General features: G+C 35.0%; 1 protein-coding gene across 7 annotated transcripts in view; it reads right to left on the reverse strand.

The window, feature by feature from the left end:
* Positions 1-22797, reverse strand: part of DGKB (diacylglycerol kinase beta) — a 331618-nt gene that overhangs the window by 232937 nt on the left and 75884 nt on the right. For all 7 annotated transcript variants that reach the window (XM_015619344.2, XM_019005780.1, XM_015619347.1 and 4 more), the window contains 7 exons: positions 20681-20834; positions 18970-19005; positions 17436-17576; positions 13144-13193; positions 11737-11811; positions 11132-11251; positions 1288-1405 (listed from right to left, as the gene is read on the reverse strand). In XM_015619344.2, the coding sequence (XP_015474830.1) occupies positions 1288-1405; positions 11132-11251; positions 11737-11811; positions 13144-13193; positions 17436-17576; positions 18970-19005; positions 20681-20834 (694 nt within the window). The remainder of the gene's footprint in view (positions 1-1287; positions 1406-11131; positions 11252-11736; positions 11812-13143; positions 13194-17435; positions 17577-18969; positions 19006-20680; positions 20835-22797) is intronic.

The raw sequence follows: 22797 nt of genomic DNA on the forward strand, positions 1-22797 counted from the left end.
AGTATGTTACATATATATTCCAGTTACTGTCATCAGCATTCATTAATCTCAAGTGATTTCTATTTTTTTAAAATTTTAATAAATGTATCTTTCCCATTTCATAGTATGGTGAATGAAATTATATGATGTGAAAATGCATACAAGGATTTACATCCAAATTATATTTCAGAGAGGCCTGTGGCCCCCAGAAAAGAGAAATGGTCAATTCAAAACCCTCATTCATTCAGACTAATCTCAAATTAAATCAATAGAACTGTACATGTAGAAAGATCCTTATCAGCTGTGAGGGGCTATCTTTCATACAAAAAATGGTGAAAGTCGGTTACGCTAAGAATCCGACTATTTTACCAAAAAGAAAAATGAAAGGTGACTTGGTACCATTATGAGAAGAAAACAGTTGTTTACTAAAGATCTCATTAATCTAATGGAGTAGGGCATAACATGAATCAATCACTGGAACCATCTACATGACATATTCAAATAAGTGTTAAAAAAAAATTAATCATTGGAACATACCACAAAAGAAAGATATGGATCATCATTTTTTGAAACTTTCAAATGGAGCAAGCCTTGGTTTCTCAAGAGATACGTTAGGTGGTCAAACACCTTGATTAACCCATTATCAGGAAATGCATAGATACAGCTAAGGGTAGTAACTGCAACTAATAGCATAAGGAAGGTAAAATTAGATGCAGCAGCTTTTCTGTGGTCCTTTTCATAAAATCTATAATCAGTTAACACATGGATTGAAATTTAAAACTACAAAACAAGTAACTATACAAAACTTCAGAACCATTACAGAAACTCGATTTCAGGGATTTTCACCTTCAGAATTAAGAAAACAATACTTCTGTGCAAAATTTGAATCAAAAAACATGGAACTTTGATGTTTCTCAAGTTGATACCTATTGTACAAGTATTAATAAAAACAAAAGAGGAGTAACAAAAGTGTAAAATTAAGTGTAAAATTAAAACTTAAGCCTGATACTCTAATAAAAATAAAAAAGCAGTAGCAGTAAAGAAAAAAAAGAGTGATAGACTACAAAAGGAACTAACAGTGATAACCCTTTGAAATGGAAAACTCCCTCAAACAATATATTTTAAAGCCAAATATCCCAAAAAATTAAAAAAAGAACCCATGGTCACTCAAGCAGAGAAGAGGGGGAGACACTACTGTGGTGGCAATGGTTTTGTAAGGGAAAGCCACTAGTTCTTTGCTATGCAGCAAGAACAACATTTCTAGGAACAGACATGTAAGCAAATGGACGCTGAAATGCTTATACTCACAAGAACAGCAGAGACCTTGCTTGCCTACTCCGATCAGCATGTTCAAACAAAGATTACAGTAGGCAGGCTTGTTGAAGTGTTTCAATCTCCATACATGCTGCCCATCATCTTTCACATTCTGCACAGGACATAAGAGAAACAGATTTCACTTAATAAAATAAACAGTGAAATATGTAAGTGCCAATAAAAATTGGAGACTGACTCAAGAATATAAAAGACAAGCTGTTACTTCATTTCAAACTTTGCACCAGATCACAGCATGATCATTCTAAATACACAGGCAAGGATGTAATAAAATAATTCCTCAGAAGCTCATGGACATCCATGTGTTTCAAAAACAACTCAGAAAAATCCACCAGGCTGCTGTCACCACCGCAACACAATGACATCAATGTATCTAGGCTGATATTAAATTACAACTAGTATTAAAAATATTATTTTTTTATGGAATAATCCTAAAAATAATGGTGCTGCAGGTCAGAAGATAAAACTCCTCAAAACCAACAACAGAGAGTGATTTCTAAAACTACACAAATATTCTTAATGACTGTCAGAACTGGTTACATACATCAATATATGTGAAACAGGAAAACTTACCACATCACGATAACTATTTCCAGCCTTAAATGAAGTTAATCTATACCACTAATTATCTATCAAAACGCATGCATTTAAGGGTGAGATTTACATCTTCAACCTCTTCTCCAAAAATGCAATTCCTTACATTTAAGGCCAAATTTTTCAGTCAGCTGTTGCACTACACTCAAATCTTTCATGAATAAACTCATCAACTCACTGGCACTTACTAGTTAGGGGCCACTGTAATTTACATGAATCTCTAAAATACTGTAAAATCATTTATTTTTATGAAACTAAGCTTTTTGTTGGATGATTATCTTTTTCCTCCTTTCCTTTCATTCTGAGGCCTCTGCTTTAAAGGTTTACAAAATTATGTGCAGTTGGTATAGATGTTAAACTAATTCTCTAAATTCCTGGCTTCTTGGCAATACTGGCAAACAGACCTTTTCCTTTCTAAAATCATCAGAGGTTTTGATTCTAGAAAGCTAGATGAACCTAATGTAGTATTACTAGATTTTGAAAAAAAATGCGTATTTATATTTTGCCAAATAATATCCAATGGAACACAGGCAGTTAATGTTCATCAGCTGCTTCCTTGTGTATTGCTGAAACTCTATAGTCTTCTTGGTCACGTCATTGCTAAAAAGAAATTGCCATATAGCTAAAGGAAGTCACACCAATCTCTGTTTCTCAGAAACCACATCAACAGCTGGTTCTTACCCAGTTTCTGATTTCTCACATCAAACTACTATTACTTGTCATCACGTATACACAATATTCCTGACTAGATTCTCAATAGTACAATGGTTTTCACTGATGAGATTAGTCAATGTACACTGGTGAGCATAAATTTCAATAAAAAATTAGGTTTGTCCTATATTAGCTTATACTGTAACATCCTTAAAAATCAGTATTGCTCTGTTCTAGGAGTTAGAAGTTAATACAAGACAAATACAATGAAGACTTTGTCATCCTTGTGGGCAAAAAGAAAAATCCCGAAGCAAAATCAGCCCTCTATGAAATTAAGAATGTTTGGCTCAAAGCCGGGTTTCAGCCAGGATCCAACTTTGAATATCTCCTCCAAGTTACCTAGAAACAAAAAAAACCTGAAGTCCATTAATTTATATTTTTGTTCTCTAGTAAGATATCAGGATCAGAGCATAAGTAATAGCTCCCCCAATATTATCAGCAGGAGTTCAAATGCCATCTCTGACAGCTGGGCAATGTCAGGGTCCCCTTTCTGCAGCAAAAGCACAGCAGATGCCTAATGTGGGATTCTCAGGCTGGCAAAGAGTGTGGAAGTTTTCCAATTTCCCCTGAAGAAGCAGAAATAGATTCTGCAGCTGTGAAGCACTAGAAGCCTGTCAAGCTCCTTCATGACTGGCAGCTGAAGAGGATGTATTCCATTAAACAGAGCTCTCCTAACTTCTATTTTTCTTCCCATGTTACTACCATATTCCACACATTTTTGAAGTATTGTTAAACCACAATATAGTATGTGAATTTCAAGCCTTCTCAAAGTAGGCAATTATTCACTAGACAACAAAGACCATGTAAACCCTTCTGAGAAAAAAAACAAAACCAGCAATCAACGTACACTTAAATTTTAACATCACTCAGGTCATCGACATAGACAGTCATAAACCACAAGCACTTAAAATGTGAGCTGACCAGCCTTCCTTAGCAAAATATTTGCTGTCTATGAAAATTATCAGATATTGAAACTTATTTATAAACTTGCTTCTCTTCCACATTAATTTTGTATTACTTTTTCACTTTTATTTTATTTTTAAAGAATGACCATTATATGTGAATACGTCGCTTCTTATTTGAACAGAACATATGGTCTAACTTAGCTGGCATTTTCCTTATCAGAAAAACAAACAAGTCTTGATGTGGGTGTTCTGCCAATTAAAACACTTAGCTGTGTTACAGACTGCAACTGATGCAAATCCATTACATAAATACAATGCACTTTTGGAAAAGAGCAAATTAAATTTTTGCTCCTGTGCACTGCCAAAAATAAGCAATAAAGTGCTGCATATGATTATGCATGCACATAACTTTTTAAAACACTGCCAAGAGAAAAAAAAAGACATAATATGAAACAAAGCCACCTCAATACAAGTCTTTAAGTATGAATAAAATCCACAATTCTGACACATCAGTGCATTTACTGACATTAACTCATTTTCCTTCCATATCCTGAGAAAGAGTTTAAAAACAAACAGACATTAAGAAGATCTCAAAGTAGGGCAGGTACAGTAAAAATCTCTTCCTCACTTCATTATACACATCACTGAAAAATCAAGCCTCCATATGTCATACCCAGACTTTAAAACATAATGACAATAGCAACATTTATTTTGTTAACAACGGTTCTCTTAACTCATGGTCCTGACCCTGCTACCATGGATTTGATTGCCAAAACTACCTGACCTTTAAAAGCAAGTCAACCATAAAAGAGCCAACCTTAAAACTAGTGGAAAATTTTATGCTATCACAGACTTCAGCTACACATCCCTAACCTGGTTTAACATTAACTTACAGCAGCTTTTCAGATATTTGTGTATAAGGTAGACAAAAAGATCTTCAAGATTTTGAGACTTTAAAAAGGTAATGAAATCACTGATAAATTTTCATCCCAGCAAACATGCTCTCTTAAAATAGCTACAGAGTGTCTATAATACCAGAATATTCACATTTTTTCTATCAGAAGAGTCAGTAACAAGCATCCAAGTGAGAAGGACATCATGGAGCAGCTGTTATTCTTTCACTGATTATTTTGATTCCATTTATTTTAAAAATATTTACTTGACTTGTTCAAGACAATTTTATTACTGATTTTTAGGTACTGTTCAGTCAACAGGAAGATGAGAAGAGTTTCCATTAAATTGTGCAGCAAACATAGTTTAAAACAAATCTAGTTAGATTCTATATTCCTTTGGTTGTCTCTCGGCAAAGAATTCATATGATGTTTTGTTTTATTCAATTTGCTTTGGGAAGAAAGGGGTATACGTTTGTATATTTGGTATATATAATTCTTGGTCAAGTGGAGAGGGAGCAACCTGACTCAGTGGACATACTCTTCTGGAGGGCTCCTCGCTTCTAATTTCTCAGATATTCTGTATGCATGTGTTTGAAAAATCAACACAAAACAGAAATCTTCCACAGCCTTCATCCACACACTCATCCAGAAACAGAATAGGGAGCAGAAGAGGGAAAATTAAATGGTTTTAAAAAGCTTCATAAATAGCCACAGTATGGAGCTTCCCTGTCCAAAATCTGTAACCATCTGTCATCTGCAGAGACTTTGATGCTGCAGAAATTAAACTGCAAATAATGGTAAATCTGTATATCTGCTTGAAACACCATTTATTTTACACCTTACACACAGGAGAGGTTAGTTACTCCTGACTTTCTCCTGGGCTTTTTCCAGCCTGGAGACGAAAGGGAAAGCGGGACTGTAGCGAGGAGAAGCTCCCGCAGGGCAGCGGAGCCAGCGCAGCGCGGCCCGCCAGGGACGAGCGGCGGCGCCTCGGCTCCCGCCAGCGCAGCCTCCCTCAGCGGGGACACCGCGCCCTCTGCGGGCCCTGCCGCCAACCAGGCCGGCAAAACAGCTCCGCTTATCCCTTACCGGGAGCCTGCTTCCAGCCGGGACCCAGCCGGCACAACAGCTCCCCTCACCCCTTACCGGGAGCCTCTTCCAGCCGGGACCCAGCCGGTACAAAGGGAGCGAGCTACAGCTCGGGGCTCCAGTTTGCCCTCAGCACGGAGGGAAATAGCGCATAGTGTGTCGGGACTTGGGCCTTCCCGAAGACTCACGCTTCAGAAAGGACTTACAGAAACATCGCTCAGGACAGTGAAAGGCCTGACTGCCCTTCTTCCTCGCTGAACAAAAGGAATCCAAGTCTATGAAGCTGTCCAGGTGTTGAGCAGTCATTTCAAGCTTCGGCCTGAAGGGATTACTCATGGTATAACACATCCCACTCCGGACTTGTGCACGTTGGCAAGTCTCTAGTTTGGTTCCATCTTAACATACAGCTCAAAAGGTATGGCAACAATAATGTAATATAGACAATAAAAAACACTATTCCCAAGTGTGGACTCCCACTGAAACATTCCATCCCACATTTAATCTGAAGAGCTTGAAAGTTGGGTTTCTTTTTTTAATTATTTGAGTGCAATTGCATATTTGCTGCTTTACTTGGATCCAAAATAAAATTTTACGAGTATATCCTTACTATTTAACTGAAACATAGTCTCAATTCAACACAAATGTTTGTTCCACCGAAGTTTACCTTGACTTAAAAGGTGAACTGGGTTGAAAGTTACAATTTAAAAGAAAGGCATATTTGCTTTATTTCAAATTATTGATAACTTTATGAAGCATTTACCTGTTTTAAACTCCCTCACCTTAAGGCAGCTATTCAGCAACTGTACAGTACCAGGTACAGTGCAATCGTGACATCTAGTGGCCAGTAGAGAGAGAATAAAATACTTCCCTAAAATACAGGATTTCTTTCAACACTCAATTATGAACTTGCAGTTTATACTTCCTTTTTGTGCATTCACTAACAGAGGTGATAGCAATCATTTGTTACAGGAAAAGTGAGACCAAATATCAGGCATGCAATTACTTTAAAAGAGAAATCAAGTGTTTCTATCAAATCATAGTGGAACAATATTGTACAACACCTAGCAAAGAGGAGAGTACAATGCCTATGGCTGACAAAACCCATCACTGAGAAGAAGCCTTTTGTGCACAGATACCAAAATAAATTTTAAGTGATGCTAGGAGAGTCAAAGAGTTAACTCTCCACCTTCTCTTACAATGTCAATCTATTTAAACTAATGCAGAAGCAAATAAAAAGGTCAGAAACTTCAAAGGTTTCTACTGTAGAGAAGTAGAATAAATAGCCTAGAGGTCACTAATGTGCAATAGACCAGTTCCCAAAAGAACCAGGAGTACTGCAGGGGTGTCTTTGTCCAATTTGTGTTTGGGTGGGAGACCTAACTATTGCCTTAAGATGTAAAAAATAAATTTGGAAAGTTGATGAGGACTGTGAAAACGCCAGACTGAAGTGTGACACTGTGCAAAAAAACTATCTCCTACATTTATTACCAAAAATTAAACCACATAAGTAACAATCTCCTACATAGTTAACATTTTTTTCACAAAATCCCCACTTTAAATGAGAGAATTTCTAGAAAAAATAAATCCATGAAACTGGAACATCAGAGCAAGAATTACTTTGTCTTAACAAAGGTTTCAGTAGATTTCATATAGAATGCATTTAGACACTGCTAATTGGAAACAGGGTAGTCACCCAATTACAAATGGGTTATACACGTATACATATACATATATACGTTTATACATATCTATATACATATCTATAATTCCAAGATCATTTATTCTAAAACAAATTGCCAAACAGTACATTGTGTCTAGCTCAGAAGCCCTCCAGAAAAAATAAAATATTAAATTCTTATTTAAATTCCTTATCTTGTATCCAAATTATTTAAATTCCTTATCTTGTATCCAAATTATTTGTTTGGAATATCAACTGCCTTCGAAAGCACCAAAAAATCAAATATGTCATTTCTACCCTGGAATGTTCTCAGAGATAGAATTCTGTATTTCTAAAGTTACCTACACAACGACTCCAGAATCAAATCTTAGGAGGAAACAAAACATAAAGCCCAGCAAAATAAAACAAAGTGGATATTAAGGTTGATTTCCGAGGGAAATTAGACTTTTTTATGCTCTTTGTCCTATTATCTTCATGACTCTAAACTGTACCAGCAACTTTTAAATTAGTTTAGTAATCTCAAATAAATTTGAAGGGCACTAGAAATTTCATGAAAGTCTAGGAAAAAGTCGGGGGAGTGGGGCATGGGGAGGAGGGAGAGAGAGAGGGAGAGATAGAGCAAAAAGGAAATCTGGCGGATTTCCTTGTTACTTCTCTGACTTGGTAACAGGTGGCTGGCAAATGCTTGTAGTTGCAGCTTAACTCTCTTGTCTCTCTCAGAATGGGATTAATGATGAAGTCAGAGGGCAAAGGCCACAAACCTGTGACAGGTTAGGCTATATCAACCCCACTGCTCATAGAACACTGACCTGTTTATTCTTTTATTTTTAAATAATATAGTTCCATGCTTCACTTGAATGCTCCTTCTTTTTAAATTAGTCTGACTAAATCACCTAATACAGTATGTAATAAAAACTGATTGAAAGGCTTTAAATATAATATAGGACTTTTACATGATATCTGACTTTTCTGTATAGATATTACAGGAAACTAAGGATTAAGCACAAACAGTGTAGCTGAATTCTGAACGTATTATTTAAAATTGGCAGCTGAAGTAAATTATCATAGCTTCACTGATATTAGTGTATCAAATTAGACCAGCTGAAAATCTTCTATTCTTCATACAAGCTCTATACAACATTTACATACATTACAGTGTTAATGAACCCCAACTCAAAACAAATTAAATATTTCACTGGTATCCTAATTTATTTAAATAAACTATAGTGACAATTCTTTGTTACTATCATACTAGAGAAGCCCTGAATTTGATCTCTTGGATTTAAAATTTTGTCATTGCTGAGTTCAGTACAGAACCGACACTTAGAAGAAGGTGACAGGACAGTTTGGTTGGTGGGCTCTTTGTTTTTGAGTTTTGTTTTGGGTTTTTTGTGGTTTTGCTTTTGGTTTGGTGGGGGGTAGAGGGGCAGTTTTGTTGTTGTGTTTTTTTCACTCTGATTTAAAACCTATCAAGAATACTTGAAAAATAATTTTACATATCTAATGTATCTAAGCAGCATAATCCAGTAGATTATGCCCCTTATTTCACAGACTAAGCTTGAGGAAAACCTTAAAATATTAGCACTTTATTATTTTATTAGTAAATCCAAAAGATTCTTATTTTTCATTACCATAACTAAAAAGAGAGAGAGAGAGAGAGACACCCAGAAAGCACAGTCCTGGGGAGCTAGGTTTGCAAAATCTCACAATGGCATGCAAAAAGAAGTAAGAGCATCCCACTAAGGGGATTGATGCACAGGAATTAAGGGTTTGGATAATACATTAGATACAGCAAAACCATCAAAATCATGCTATGAGTTTACACTAAACAACAGACAGGCATTAGAGTTTCCTTATTGATTTAACTTTTCAATCTCCTAAAATAAGATTTTATTTGAACTATGTACAAATGGAAGTAGTATATTTTTGCTGGTTTAATGAAATTTTTTTTTAAAATTTTATTTACCTATATATTTTTAATGATGGTTTAAGCGATGGTTTGAAAAATTAAGCAGTTTCAAACATAAAAATGAAAATAGGAGCCCTTTTAAAGGGCAGCATCTTGTCCTAGTGAATCATTAGTAAATTACTAGCAAATCACCTCATATGTAGGTAATGGACTGGACATAAGCTATGCTTATTGATAATGAAGGCATTTTGCCTTCTATTATAATATTTATTCCATGACTGTACATTTATGTCTGTTAAATGCATCAAATACTAGGAATACTCTTGATGACAGAAACACTGACACATGCTGATAAGAGACTGTAGAATTTTGATCACTATTTATGTATTTTTTAGTATTTTCATACTAAAATGCGCAGCAAGATAAATATCTAATAACTAGTAAAAACACTCAAAAGGATAAAATGTTTGATAATATAGCTTCTTTCTAACAGCTTTTGCTTTAATATGAAAATAAACTCCATAGAATGATCTGCATTAATTTATGCCATAATTTAAGAGTTTCAAATTTCAAAAGAATGAAATGTAGATCTTGAAAAATACTCCCAAAACACCTAGACTACCTGTCATAAAAGAAAAATCTGTACTGAAAACCACTATCAATTATCTGCTATACTGCTTACTTGGAGAGCATTTGCTTGCTTTTGTTTAGAGTAATTCTGTGAAAATAATGGAATTCAGCCTGACAAAAATCTTTTGTCTGATGATTTTTCTTATTCCATTTCACATATAGAATTAGGGAATTACTACTATAGTGATGCAGACACATTGAAAGCTATCTTCAGTTCAGGTATTTTACTTGTAATTTAATTAATTAGATTTTTCAAGACTTATATATCTTCTGTTCAATAAATTTGTTTGTTACTTATTTCCCTGCAAAAAGTACCAATCTGAGCTTTCTTTGCACAAATAAAATAGCATACACAGCACTACAGCAGTCTAGATTTCACTAAATGGGGAAAACAAATATTACTTATTATTTTCAATATGTGAAAATAAATATTACTTATTATTTTCAATATGTGAAAATTACTTATGAAAAGAAATTGAAAAGAGATTAAAAGGCTTTCTTTCAAATAGCAAAAAAGCATTTGAAACCTATGCTTCAATAGATGAGTTCAAAATTAGCTCAAATAAAGGACTGCAGGTGGCACTGACAACATGCCAGTCTTAAAACAGCTGTGTTGAACTGGCACAAAATTGATCATATTACATCTGTATTACCTTTAACGTGAGGTTATAAATGTAGAGAACATAAGCTCATCTTTCACAATACTTTATCCATTGATGTAAGTGCTCCCCTTGATATTGCTTCTTACTAGACTTTACTAATGTTGTTACAGGGACAGAAGATCTGCACAGAGATGTATCATGACAGGACAAGAGCCAGCAGTAATTGCTGCAGAAGAAATTCCATCTGCACATATGAACAAAACTCTTTCCCCTGAGAACAATTAACACAGGGAAAGTTTTCCCACAGAACTGGTAGAATGCATCTCACTCACATTACCCAGGTTTGACTGCATAATTCAATCTGTGATGCTGCCTTTAATTAGGGACTGGAACAGAAGATCCCCCAGAAGTTCTTTCCAGCCTAGACTGTTCTGTGACTCAGTACAGTTTCACCACACAACCCAGTACCATGCTGAGAAGCTTAGACACTACTCCAAGCCAGCTGCAACATACACATGGGCAGTAAGACACACTTAACAGGTAATACTGCAGGTTGGAATCAACATGCTGTTAGCAGGGAAAATTATTCTGCTTTTTACAGCTTCCAGCTCCAGAGCCAGCTTATTAGGTGCTTCAAACTTGCCAGTGTACCTGTGATGTTTTAGACAGACTTTAGTTTTCTGCACATCATTCAGTCCCAGTAAAGAGGAGTAAAGCAAAGCCATTCTTTATACAGACCAGAGAGAAACTAACCTGAAGGCCACAGTCAACATGCAAGCAGAAACTTGATGCTACTATTTAATACTTACATTTTCTAACCCAAGAAGAACCAAGAGTGGGATTGTTGTCATTCCTCCTTGGATCCACTCTTCTAGGGAAACAGTGCCATCATGATCGTAGTCAATTTCTTCCATCATTTCATGAAGAATCTACAGTTAATGAAAAATCTTTTAAGTTCTAATTTATTATTACTATATTCTAACACAGCAAGTTGTTAGGACATGTGTAGTTCTCCAATTCTCTCATTAAAAAAAAAAAAAATATTACTTGCATGGTAGCTGTAGTCAAGTGAGTATGGACAGTTCAGAAAATGAAGTGTCATACTCCTATTTACATTTTATTAACACCTAAAGGTCCCAAACCAACTTGTGTCCTTTGTGCATTCACTCTTAAGAAATTTTCAGAGACAAATTAGTTATGTCATAGAAATTCAATAATTTTAATAATTAACATTTCATAGATCAGATTAAAACAGCAAAATACTGGTTAAAGTGCTAATTCACAGTGCCATAATGGAATACAGGCTATCCTTATTTCTGCCTTACCTATGGAATGCCATGTGGATATGAAGTATCACAAAATTACAACAGCTGTCTCTAGAAACATTAAAAAATTGTGATAAATGGATACTTACTGGACTTAATTCAGTAATATCCCATTCAAGGTATTCTGCAACATGCATCATTTGAGCAATGATATTTTCCAGCTCCTAGAGATGAATGAAAAAGTATTACATTTAATGCAAGGTTATAAAGAAAAATTCTACTGCAAGTAACTAATAATTTAACCATATTGCATTCAGTGACACTATTTCATCAACATGCCTGATGAAATGTACTTTACACTGGAAGCTGTATTCTCAAGTGAACCTGCTTACTAGCAAAGCATCCTGCATGGACTACAAAGCATTCAGGTAGGTGAAATACAGCCCCACAATCAAAGTAATTGAAAGCAGTCACAGATTCTTCCTTCCTAGTTATCTTTTCAAACACCCATGTTTCATGATCTGATTTCCACCCTGGGATAAGATTATGTAATCATCTTTAAATTTTATTATTCTAACAAATTATATTTTGGACATAATTGTATAAATCACAACTTTCTAGTAGAAATAAGGCATAAAGTGGATTCTGTAAACTACTACAGATTTATTTTCTTACGACTGCAGTACTGCAATTTCCCTTGATCACGTATCACTGGGGCTTTTGTACACTTATATATACACTTTTGCTTCATAAACATGCTCAAATGCTTATCTAGGGCCATTCTAAATTCTCATTTGTACCCAGGCATCTAAGCCAACTTGGTATTGACTAAAATTATGGTGTCGTATTTACTTTATACCTATATATAATTTCACTTCCCTATTTTTCTGCAATTTATGGGAATCACATCCTCTTCCTTACCAATCCATTCTATTCTGTCTTGCTTCCAGAAAATACAAAAAGAAGGTGGAAAAAAACCAAACAAAAACTCTGCTAAATAAAACACTTCAGTTAGCGATCAGAAAAAAATAGTTACATCTTTTAAAATTATTTCCATATAGCCAACTTTTCTTCAAACTTCTTTTCTTCTTCATTTGGTTGGACTACTCCTCAAAGCATTGTCCTTAATATTGCTCCTCCATTCTTAATAATAGCATAGAAGTTATGACATCTCTCCACATAAATTCACTGTGTGACTCTCACACTTACCCTTTTTAATGAAATCTTTACAAATGGTGCTTTCATACACATCTCCCAGCAGCATACTAGAATTATTGTAGTCATATTAATGTGTACCCTACAGTAATATCATTTAAAATCAGAAGACTATAGAACAGGACTCCATGACAGCAATGTCAGCAACTGAAAATTTAAACAGTTGTAGAAGCAGCATTTCTTATGGGAAAGCTCAAGCAAATGAATGCATTTTTACTGACTACATATTATACTGCTTCTAATAATTCAAGATAAAAATAAACTTGATTTGAATTAATGTAGCTTTGTATGGTTTTGCCATGTTGACATACTCTTACAATGCAATACATAAAGAACATTACCGAACTATCCAGGTATCCATTCCCATCTGTATCATACAAGCGAAACATAACTGAAAAGAAAACAGAGAAGGAAACAGTTAGAAAACACAATAAATACATCTCTTTTTCATCAAAAAAAACCAATTTCAAACCAAGACACAAAACAACTAAGCCTGAGTTTCAAAGAAAGAACAAATATTAACATTTTTGTTTAATGATCAGACTGGCTGCAGACCCACCAAATAAGCTGCATTATGTGAGGGGTTCACTCAGCAACTATCCTGCCACAGTGCCCCCAATGAGACATACTAGCCAGAGAATGCAACTGCACCTTTTCCACACCATCACCCTAACAGCTAATTTGTCATGTGAACTTGATTTTGCTTCCCTCTAGAGATGATCTGTCTTCATGGTGAAAACTACCAAAAGGCCCTTCTCTGTGATCTCACCAAATGTAGGATAACACACAATTGGTAACAATCATTGATAAGCCTGCTTAAATGACAATGCTACTCCCTTGGCTGCAGCTATCACTTTTCAATAGTGATACCACTTTAGAAACTAGTTTCTGACCAACTAAAGGAAACACAGGATTAATATTTTAAATATCTAATCATCCAAATCCAACAATAAACATTCATCACAAACTGCCAGCATGACTTCTTCCAGGACTGTACTCGCTTCATCAACTTCAAAATGTATTCTCAGCATTCTGGGGAACTACACAGACAAAAAGGTCTATCTGGACAATATCCAGAAAAAATATATATTTTCAAGATTGTATCATGACTTGATTCCAGCCAAAAGAAGGGGTACATGCACCATTACCAGTATATTTGGAAGCAGAAAAGCATAAAGCTTTCATAGGAATACTGTTAGAAGACTAAAAAGGAAATCCAGAAGATTAAAAATACTCTTTGTCCCTACTTTGAGACAGTTTGTCAGAGCTCCAAAATCCAAATAGACACCATGGTCTTCAAAAGTGCAATTTTTTTTTTTTACCCCATTGCTGTTTTTTAGGAATGAACAAGTCAGTCCATGTAGAGGTGGTTCCAGGACAATGTAATGTCTTTAACAACAGCAAAACAAAAGTAACTTGTAGTCTAATCAGATGTCTCTGGAAACGTAACATCTGAGCTATTTAACACTAAGGAATGCTATCACACTGGATCCATAGCAGATGCTGTTACAGTCCAATCAATTTCACAAACAAAGCTTACCATAATTTTCAGGAAACGATCTAATGAGAAGTGAGATGAAATTCTTAGCAATTAGGGAGTAAAGTTCAGAAAGAATTCAGTCATTTTTGGATTTCCAGCAAAACATATTAACTTTTATATGCATTGACTTGTTTAGCTTACATCCTGCATCTTGGAAATGAGTTGATAATCTGACTGTGTGGAAAAAAGGTAAGCACTATACCTCTCTACCACTTCAGCAATTTTTGCCACTACCTTTCACTGCTCTTAAGAGCTGTAATACAAGATTGATGATATTTACCATAGTACACTATTTCACGCCACAAAGGCCCACAATTCATTAGTTACAGGTTAGGAAAACCTATACAAATATCCTTCTTCCCCTAGAGTTACCACAGCAAAAATGTTTCAGCATAAAATAAGTTAATGCCAAAAGCCAGAGATTGGTACTTCCCCAGCTAGTATGCCTTCCCCCAAAGCTTCTCAGAGCTTGATAGTTAATATTGTCTGGCAAAGGTACCATTAGGCATTCATATTTTCCACAGGGATGAATCACTGAATCACTCAATGATAACGTTAAAATAATTTGGCTCTCCTTCCTCCTCCTCCTCCTCTGTGATTTTTCGACACTAGCTGAGAGAATGTTTTACACCAAGTTTTAGCATCTCCATGACCTTTACATACTCCAGAGCAGGAGTGATAATTTTTTTTTCCTTCAACATGAATCAGTAGTTCTAATCAGTCGTTTAAAACCAGAAATTAGCATAATTGTAACTGTTTTACCTTTGTAGAAACAAAGTCTTTTCAGTTACATATGTACAGGCTAGCAAAAAGGCTCAATCTGTGCTCTTGGCTAGATTCTGAAAACTATGCTACTGGCGTGGAATGCATTCTCTTTTCTATTCATACACTGCTAAGTTTTCATGCTCTTGATTTACACAGTGTAGGAGAAAAAAACAAACAACAAAACAAAACCAAGAGCAAAGTGATAAAAACAACCTCAAGGCAGTTCTGATGCAAACTACAGAGCCCAATTCAAATCTTCTATTTCTTCTCCCATCACCTTACCTAATTACACTGACTGGGCATTCAATTTCTACTTCTAGATGGCAATTTAACCTTAAAAAGATTATTTAGGTTTTCTCAATGTATCTCTGTGAGGAATGCTTGGAATTTTCTATATATTCGGGTCATAGATTATGAATAGATATGCCAAGCATGCCAAACAGGAGAGGTTCACACTATGCAAGACGTCTACATTCTTAATAGGTTCTGGAATATTTATAAATCTATGAAAATCTGTAGATCATATAGATCCAAAGATGAAACATTATTTTCTCTTAGTGTACTTTATCCTTCAGCCTACATCAAATTTTAACTGAAAGCACCACTTTCACATTCTGCTTGTCCTAAATTAAGTTTCCAAACACTCAGCTATGACTAATTTTTCCCAATTTTTCTCATCTAGAAAAAAATTAAAATCACTATTTGAAATTGGTATTAATATTAAAGCTGGCAACTCCAGAACAAGCCATTTTTTTCCCCTTCATTGCTACAAAGTTATAAGTTACATTACAGCCATAGGACCTACTGCTTTCAAAATACAGAAAAAAGAGTTAAATTATACCATTAATTTATAATGAGAATTCAGCTGAAATCAACAGAAAAGTCTGCATATAATGGTGCAGTATAAGCTGAAATTTAGATACTAAAAAGCAAAAATATGTCATATATTTAAAATTAAACCTATAAAACAATCATGCCAAGAATTATACGCAATAAATGCAATTGACTTGTAATATACAAAATATTTAAGTACCATACACATATTACGATAACACTCTCTTGCTCCTAAATCATATAGAACACGGTATTTTGCCCATGCTCCTCCTATTGCAGGAAGTTAATGGAAAATTCCCATAACATAATTATCATCTGCTCCTGTCTCCCCTCCTTTCCATTGTACCAACTCCTGACACCAGGGGAAGCAACTGATGTCCATTTCATGCCATGGTTTGTGCATCAAGCTCCTCAGAGCTCTGGTAAGGCTTGCATAACTTCCTACCATGCAGCAGTTATTACATTCCAAGTTAATTCAGTCCTTGGATCTCAGTTTTTCTGTGCCTGTGCTCTGAATGAGCATTCCCATTTTAATCATATGATACCAAAACAGTATTACCAAATTTGGGGGATTTGCTGTGACCCTGCAGCAACTCCAGGTGACAAAACATCAAGATACTCCAGCAACATGTAACTTTGTAATGGATTTCTTATTCTGGAAGAAGCAGTCTACTGTTTGCACATCTTATCATACTGAATATTTACTTTCCATATGAGAGCCTGATCTCACAGATCTTTTATAAACAGACCAGTTATTTATATTGAAGTACACTGCATCTCAATAAGGACTGTATGACTGGTCTAACTGTTTAGCCACATGAAGAAGTGCTGTTTAGCCACATGAAAAAGTGGCTTCTAAAGTTCCACAATAAGGAAACAGGTTTTCTTCTTCTTTTCTTCTCCAATTTATAAATCAAATTCACAGGGGTTTTTTTGTTTTATTTTGTTCTAATAGGTAGTGGTGTTGCACTTTAATGACCCAGGCCCTGAATTAAAAACAAAAAAACAACCAAACAAGTAATTTCTAACCTCCTGTGTCAAACACTCCTTCCCAATAGTGATGCAGACTTGAATCATTCTTGGCTTTTCAGTATTCAGTTATAGTGTAGAGCCTACAGCCTATATTAGCAACTATCCTTTGTTTAAATTAGGATGTTTAATGCAGGTTATTCACCCCACATATAGATCTCTAAGTATACTCAGTGTACTTTGTTTGTTTTCCTCAGATCTGATACTAATCAAGAGATAACAGTGCAGAGAGGATTACTGTAACTACAGAATGTAAAATCCTTACTCTCCATTTTAGCAAATGCTAGACAGACAAAATTTAGTTTAAAATCCCATCATTAGCAAGAATACAAAATAATTTCTGCAATAAGGGTCACCTAGAGCCATATTTTTATAATCCACCTGCTCAAAACCGATTCTTAAATTCCCAAACAGAATATTTGATGACTTATGGAAACAAATATTTAAAATTAAAGAAGAACATACATTCTAGCTTGTCTTCAGGTCTTCCTCTTTCTAGCAGTGACAAATAGCAAACAATATCCTTCAGCTGTATCATATCTGGTAAATGTGAGTTTGCAGGAGTAGGAGGCCTGGATGTAGAGGTACCCTTGTTAAGTCTCAGACCTGGAAATAACCCATAGCCTTTGTTAGTCTGAACATACAATATAAGCAGAAAATAAAAACATAACCCTTGCACAAATTCATCTTTGTTTTATGTGACTCTCAGACTACTTCTTAATTTAAAGTTTTAAACAATTCATGCAAATTATATCAATGGATATGCAATATCCAGCAAAAGTAGAATTAAAATAAACCATACAAAGAAAAACCCCATCCAATTATGGGAATGGCATAACCTTTCCTTAATTTGTGCTGATCTGATTTCATCTGACTACAAAACAAACTGGTGAATATTTTTGTTCTACCATACTAGATGCTAAGTATTAAAAACAATTCCCTGCCCAACTCTGAATCTACTCCCTTATGCTCATAGAAGCTTCATGTCATTTATAGATTGACAACTACACTAACTGAAGATGCTTTAGCATTGACAAAAACTCTTCCAATACTCAAGTGTACTGTTATCCCAAAAACACAGCCAGATGTGTGTCAGTACAGCACATACTTAAAATACAAAAGTCTCAGTTACAGACTAGTGAGAAGATAAATGTGGAATTTAAATAATAGTCATAATAACTGTTCAGCCATTGTGATTAATAGCAGCTCCAGTGTACCACTTGGAATTAAAGTTTCAAAATAGACAAACTTTTTTTTTCAGTGCAACATTACTATGACCAGTCCTGATGGTATTGCTGCAATCTGCAGGACCAAAATGGGGAAAAATAGGAAGGATAGCAGAACACTGAAAAAGGAGTAAGAAAACTTTCTTTACAAGTTTGTTACATTTCTCACTGACTGAGGGTTGTCCTTCTCCCCCTAAATTTTGCTTGAAAAACATCATTGCAATCTGGATACATCTTCAAAAGCCTACATTTTAAAAGATATGCCTACATGTCATGAGATGCATATGTTAAAACAATAAAATAAGGTAAAAAAGAGCAAGTTGGCATGCAAAAATGTATTTTGGAATGAATTTCATTTTCACGGTTTCAGGCAAATAATAAAGACTAAAAGTAACTACTAAATGAACAAAAATATTTAGTAAGTCAATGTTCTATTTCATAAGTTTGATGTCAGTTAAATGTCATTAAAATGATGACATTATAATATTTTATTTAGTTAAATGCTAGCTTTAATCTCACAAATTACACAAATAGTTCATATTCCAGTCTTATATAAATCATATTCACAGACTAAAATGGATTATAAAACCTGGGATAACCCTTCTCAAAAATAAATAGTGCTGAAATCCAAATGAAAAGAAATACAAATTTTACAGTCTTTTAACCTATCATCAGCTTTAGGGTACAGGTTAAATTATTAGTTCTTAATCAGAGGTGGGAAGGGTTGGCTGGAATGTTCTGACTTACACATGACTTCCAGTCCTGATGCTTACCTGGCATCTGTTTCCATCTCTCTTCAGACACCTTACCTGAAAATACAGTTTATTAACAGACATGAGTGGACCAAAAGAAACTAAGTGTAAAACAAGCACATACCTGACAGACTGATGAGCCCTGCTACTTTCATTGTCATTTTCTCTAGCTCTCACGCTTCCATTTTCCAGAAAAATGTCAAATATTTCTGACAAAATAATTTTCCAGTACACTTTCAGTATTGGTAATATTTAAAAATTAAAATTTAAGATACCCAAAAACAAGTGTTTCCATAGTTTCCATTTGCATATCAAAATGTACCAATGCACAGTTTTTCCCTTTAAAATTACAAAGGATGTAACACGTAGTTTAAACCATGAAATTGAATTACAATATAAACCCAGCATATTTTCAAGCCCAAACAATTCTTGCATGATATTAACTGAATTGCCTTTCTGAACATGTTTTGGATATAACAATTTATCAAACAGTCTTTCTGGTATTATGCTAAAAACATATGGAAGTTTCCTAAACTGGTATTACATTATATTATTTATAAAGTCCTTAGTAACAGAAAAAGATTAAAACTCATTACAAACTTGAAAAAGTTAGTGTAGGAGAAAAACAATTTAGGAGGCAACATTAGAGTAAGAAACTTAACATACAGTTTAAACAACAACAGAAATAACAGCACCATCCTTAATAATGATGTTATAATAATTATTATTATTGTAATTTTACCACACATAGGAATAAAATATATCAAAGAGAACTATAGTGTAAGTGAAGAAAGCTGAGTACAGCCTATACAGGGCACAATTTAGCTGTGCCCTCTGAAATCAAAATCACTTTTAGTGATATACACTCAGCCAACATTTAAAATATCAGCAGCTGCTAATTACGTAGGATTAGTAACAATGCTAGAAGTATACCCAGACTATTAAAAGAAACAGCAGCAACTGGCACAGAAACGTTTGAGCACCAGGAGGAGCCTCCTGCACGAAGCTTGAAGGTTTTTAAGTGTTTATACAGGAGCAGGCAACAAGATCATGTAACCATAGCAATCTGATCAGCATTAACATGACAAAGAATGTCCACTTGGTGTCTCAGCTGCATCATTATTGTGAATTTGATGCCTTAAGTTTTAGCTTTCATGTTTTTCCCTAGGTGTGTAGCTTTGAGCTTCATATTAAATGTCAGTGAATTCTCTTCACAGAGTAGGTAGACAAAACAATTCCTTTTCTAGCCTGATACCAAGGACAATAGTTACAAGTTTCAGGCCCAAAACCATAAACAACAGTGGACTGAGGAGAGGAAACAAAAAGGCTGAGACTTCATAACCTGGAGCTGTAATTGGACAATTAACCCTGATATACAGATGGACCAAAACTTATAAAAATGTGAGACTTCGTGACCAATTGTCCATTTTGTGACCATTTTTAGATCCATCTTGGGTATAGCCCTGGCCAGGCTCTTGTACTCCCCATCCGTCTAGCCTCTGTTCTAGGTCAGCCTTCTCAAGACATCAAACTAAAAAGACAAAACCATTTAACTTCCATTCCTTTTCACAGTATTTCCTATGATGGTTGAGTTAGTTTCTCTAATTTCACAAACACCAGAACAAAAATCCCTCAACGTGCAGTTAAGAATTCCATCTATTTACAGCTATTATAAGTAAAACAGCAAGGTGAGGGAACCTTTAACTCTTATATTACTGACTTTATTACTTACCTCCAGAAAGGTGCTGTGGTTTGTTTTTTATTAACGGGCTGCAGTGAGAGATTTTGTTCCTAAATGATGTAAAAAGGTGTTCAATGAAATCATCTGGTAACTCTGCCTCCAGGAAAGTCTTCATGAACAACTTGAAACCCTCTAAATCTATTGTCTGCAATGAAGGGGAAGAAAAAAAGAATAAAAATTTTTGAATGTTTTGTAAAAAAATTCACACTAATTCATCAAATAATATTCTGTTGACAAAAGCTTTGGACTGTATTTGAATATACTGATTTCTGAAGATATAGAATGGCACACCTATTCTTGAAAGTGATCAGTGAATTCAGTATTTTTTTTTAAATTCACACTATTGCTATAATACTTCAGAGCACTGTGTGAAACAGCCCAGAGTAAATTCAGAGCACTTATATCAGGACCCTGAAATTAAGTTCCACGCTCTTAAATTTCTTGATTAGCATCCAAAGGCACCTACAGAGCTCCTAGGGATGTACTTAGCATGTCTTAGCTTTTCCTATAATTAGGCAGACAAAAAGCAGGGGATTTTTGGATGCCTAATTCAAGGAATTGAAGGCCTCCTGTCTTTTCCTACTTGGCAACATGCTTTGCTGGTGTTTGTCAAAGACTTACTAATCACTCTGTCTCAAACAGGTTCAAAGAGTCAAATGAGAGTGCTCAGACATGCAGCATTACATAGAGACAAAAAACAAAATGCTGTTGATCCAAAACATTTGTCATTTAGTTAAATTTGGTTTTGCTTTTGTGAGCAAGGGAAGACCTGATTTATATAACTCCTACGATGATTTTTTCTGTTCAAACAGCATTGTCTTTTTTAGGTAATAAAATTAATCACAGATTATCTCAAGTTGGAAGGTATACATAAAGATCATTGAGTTCAACTTCCTGCTCCTCACAGGACTACCTGAAACCAAACCATATGATTAAGAGCATCATCCAGATGCTCCTTGACCTCTGACAGGCTTGGTGCCATAACCAAGATGTGCCTCTTCCACTGACCAACCAGTCTCCCACTGAAAAGCCTTTTCCTGATGTCTGATCTGAACTCCCCCTGATGCAATCTCATTCTACTTCTGCATATCCTATTGCTGGTCACCAGGAAGATACCATCACCTCCCCCTCAAGGAAGCTGTAGGCTGCAATGGGATCACAGCAATGCAAAGCATTATGATTCCATCTTATCCTGCTAAGAGAGGATGAAGACAAAGGTATTCTGAAACATATTAACACAACTGCATACTTATCATTGCATTTGTGATTTTAAAGCAGCTTATCAATTATTAATCTGATAAAACATAGTATAACTTTCTTTATAGATCAAACACAACAGCAACTTATCATCATTAAATAATTATGGGATAATTATTTAATGATACATGATACCACAAAACTGACTTTGAGGAATTTCTCTATGCTTCAGGAATACTCCATTTCTCCACAGAAAAGTCTAATGCAACTCCTTTAGTTCATCATAGTGAATATGGAAAGAGGGAAAAGACTATCAGGAATATCAAGAATCAGCTTGAAGCCATGCCAGAAAAAAAAAAATAGAAACTGAATTTTCAAAGACATCAGTGAATTTGGAATCTGAGTCACAGTATAAATAATTTTTGCTATTATTTTAATATCATTTTAAGACTTAGGAGCAGAGACTGCTCTTCCCCTGACTTCTTTGACTTTTTTAATGCATTTATGAGATTCTGAAATTTTATGAGCACATTAAATAAGGTGTTTCTCATTAAGATCAAGACCTAACTACCAAAGGGTAATGTTTTAAATGTGTATCATCTTTATGAGGGACCAAGAACACAAATTGCAAAATCTGACTACTCTTGTTCAAGTCATAATTTTTAGGAATGCAAGATTGGTGAGAGGAATATCTGCTGATCTTCTAAAACAGAACACCTCATTTGAGAATGAAATGCAGGGAAACCAATAAAACTCTCACCTCTTGAAGACAAAAATAGCAGAGACTGAAAAAAAAATTGCTCACAATGCTCAAAATGGGTGTAAAATGGAAATAAACATCCTGGACATGGCTTCACTATCTCATCACCCAGTCTCAGCCACACTCTTTTACTTTGGCAAATCATACACTG

Source organism: Parus major, chromosome 2 (genome assembly GCF_001522545.3).
Source record: "Parus major isolate Abel chromosome 2, Parus_major1.1, whole genome shotgun sequence".
Lineage (NCBI taxonomy): Eukaryota > Metazoa > Chordata > Aves > Passeriformes > Paridae > Parus > Parus major.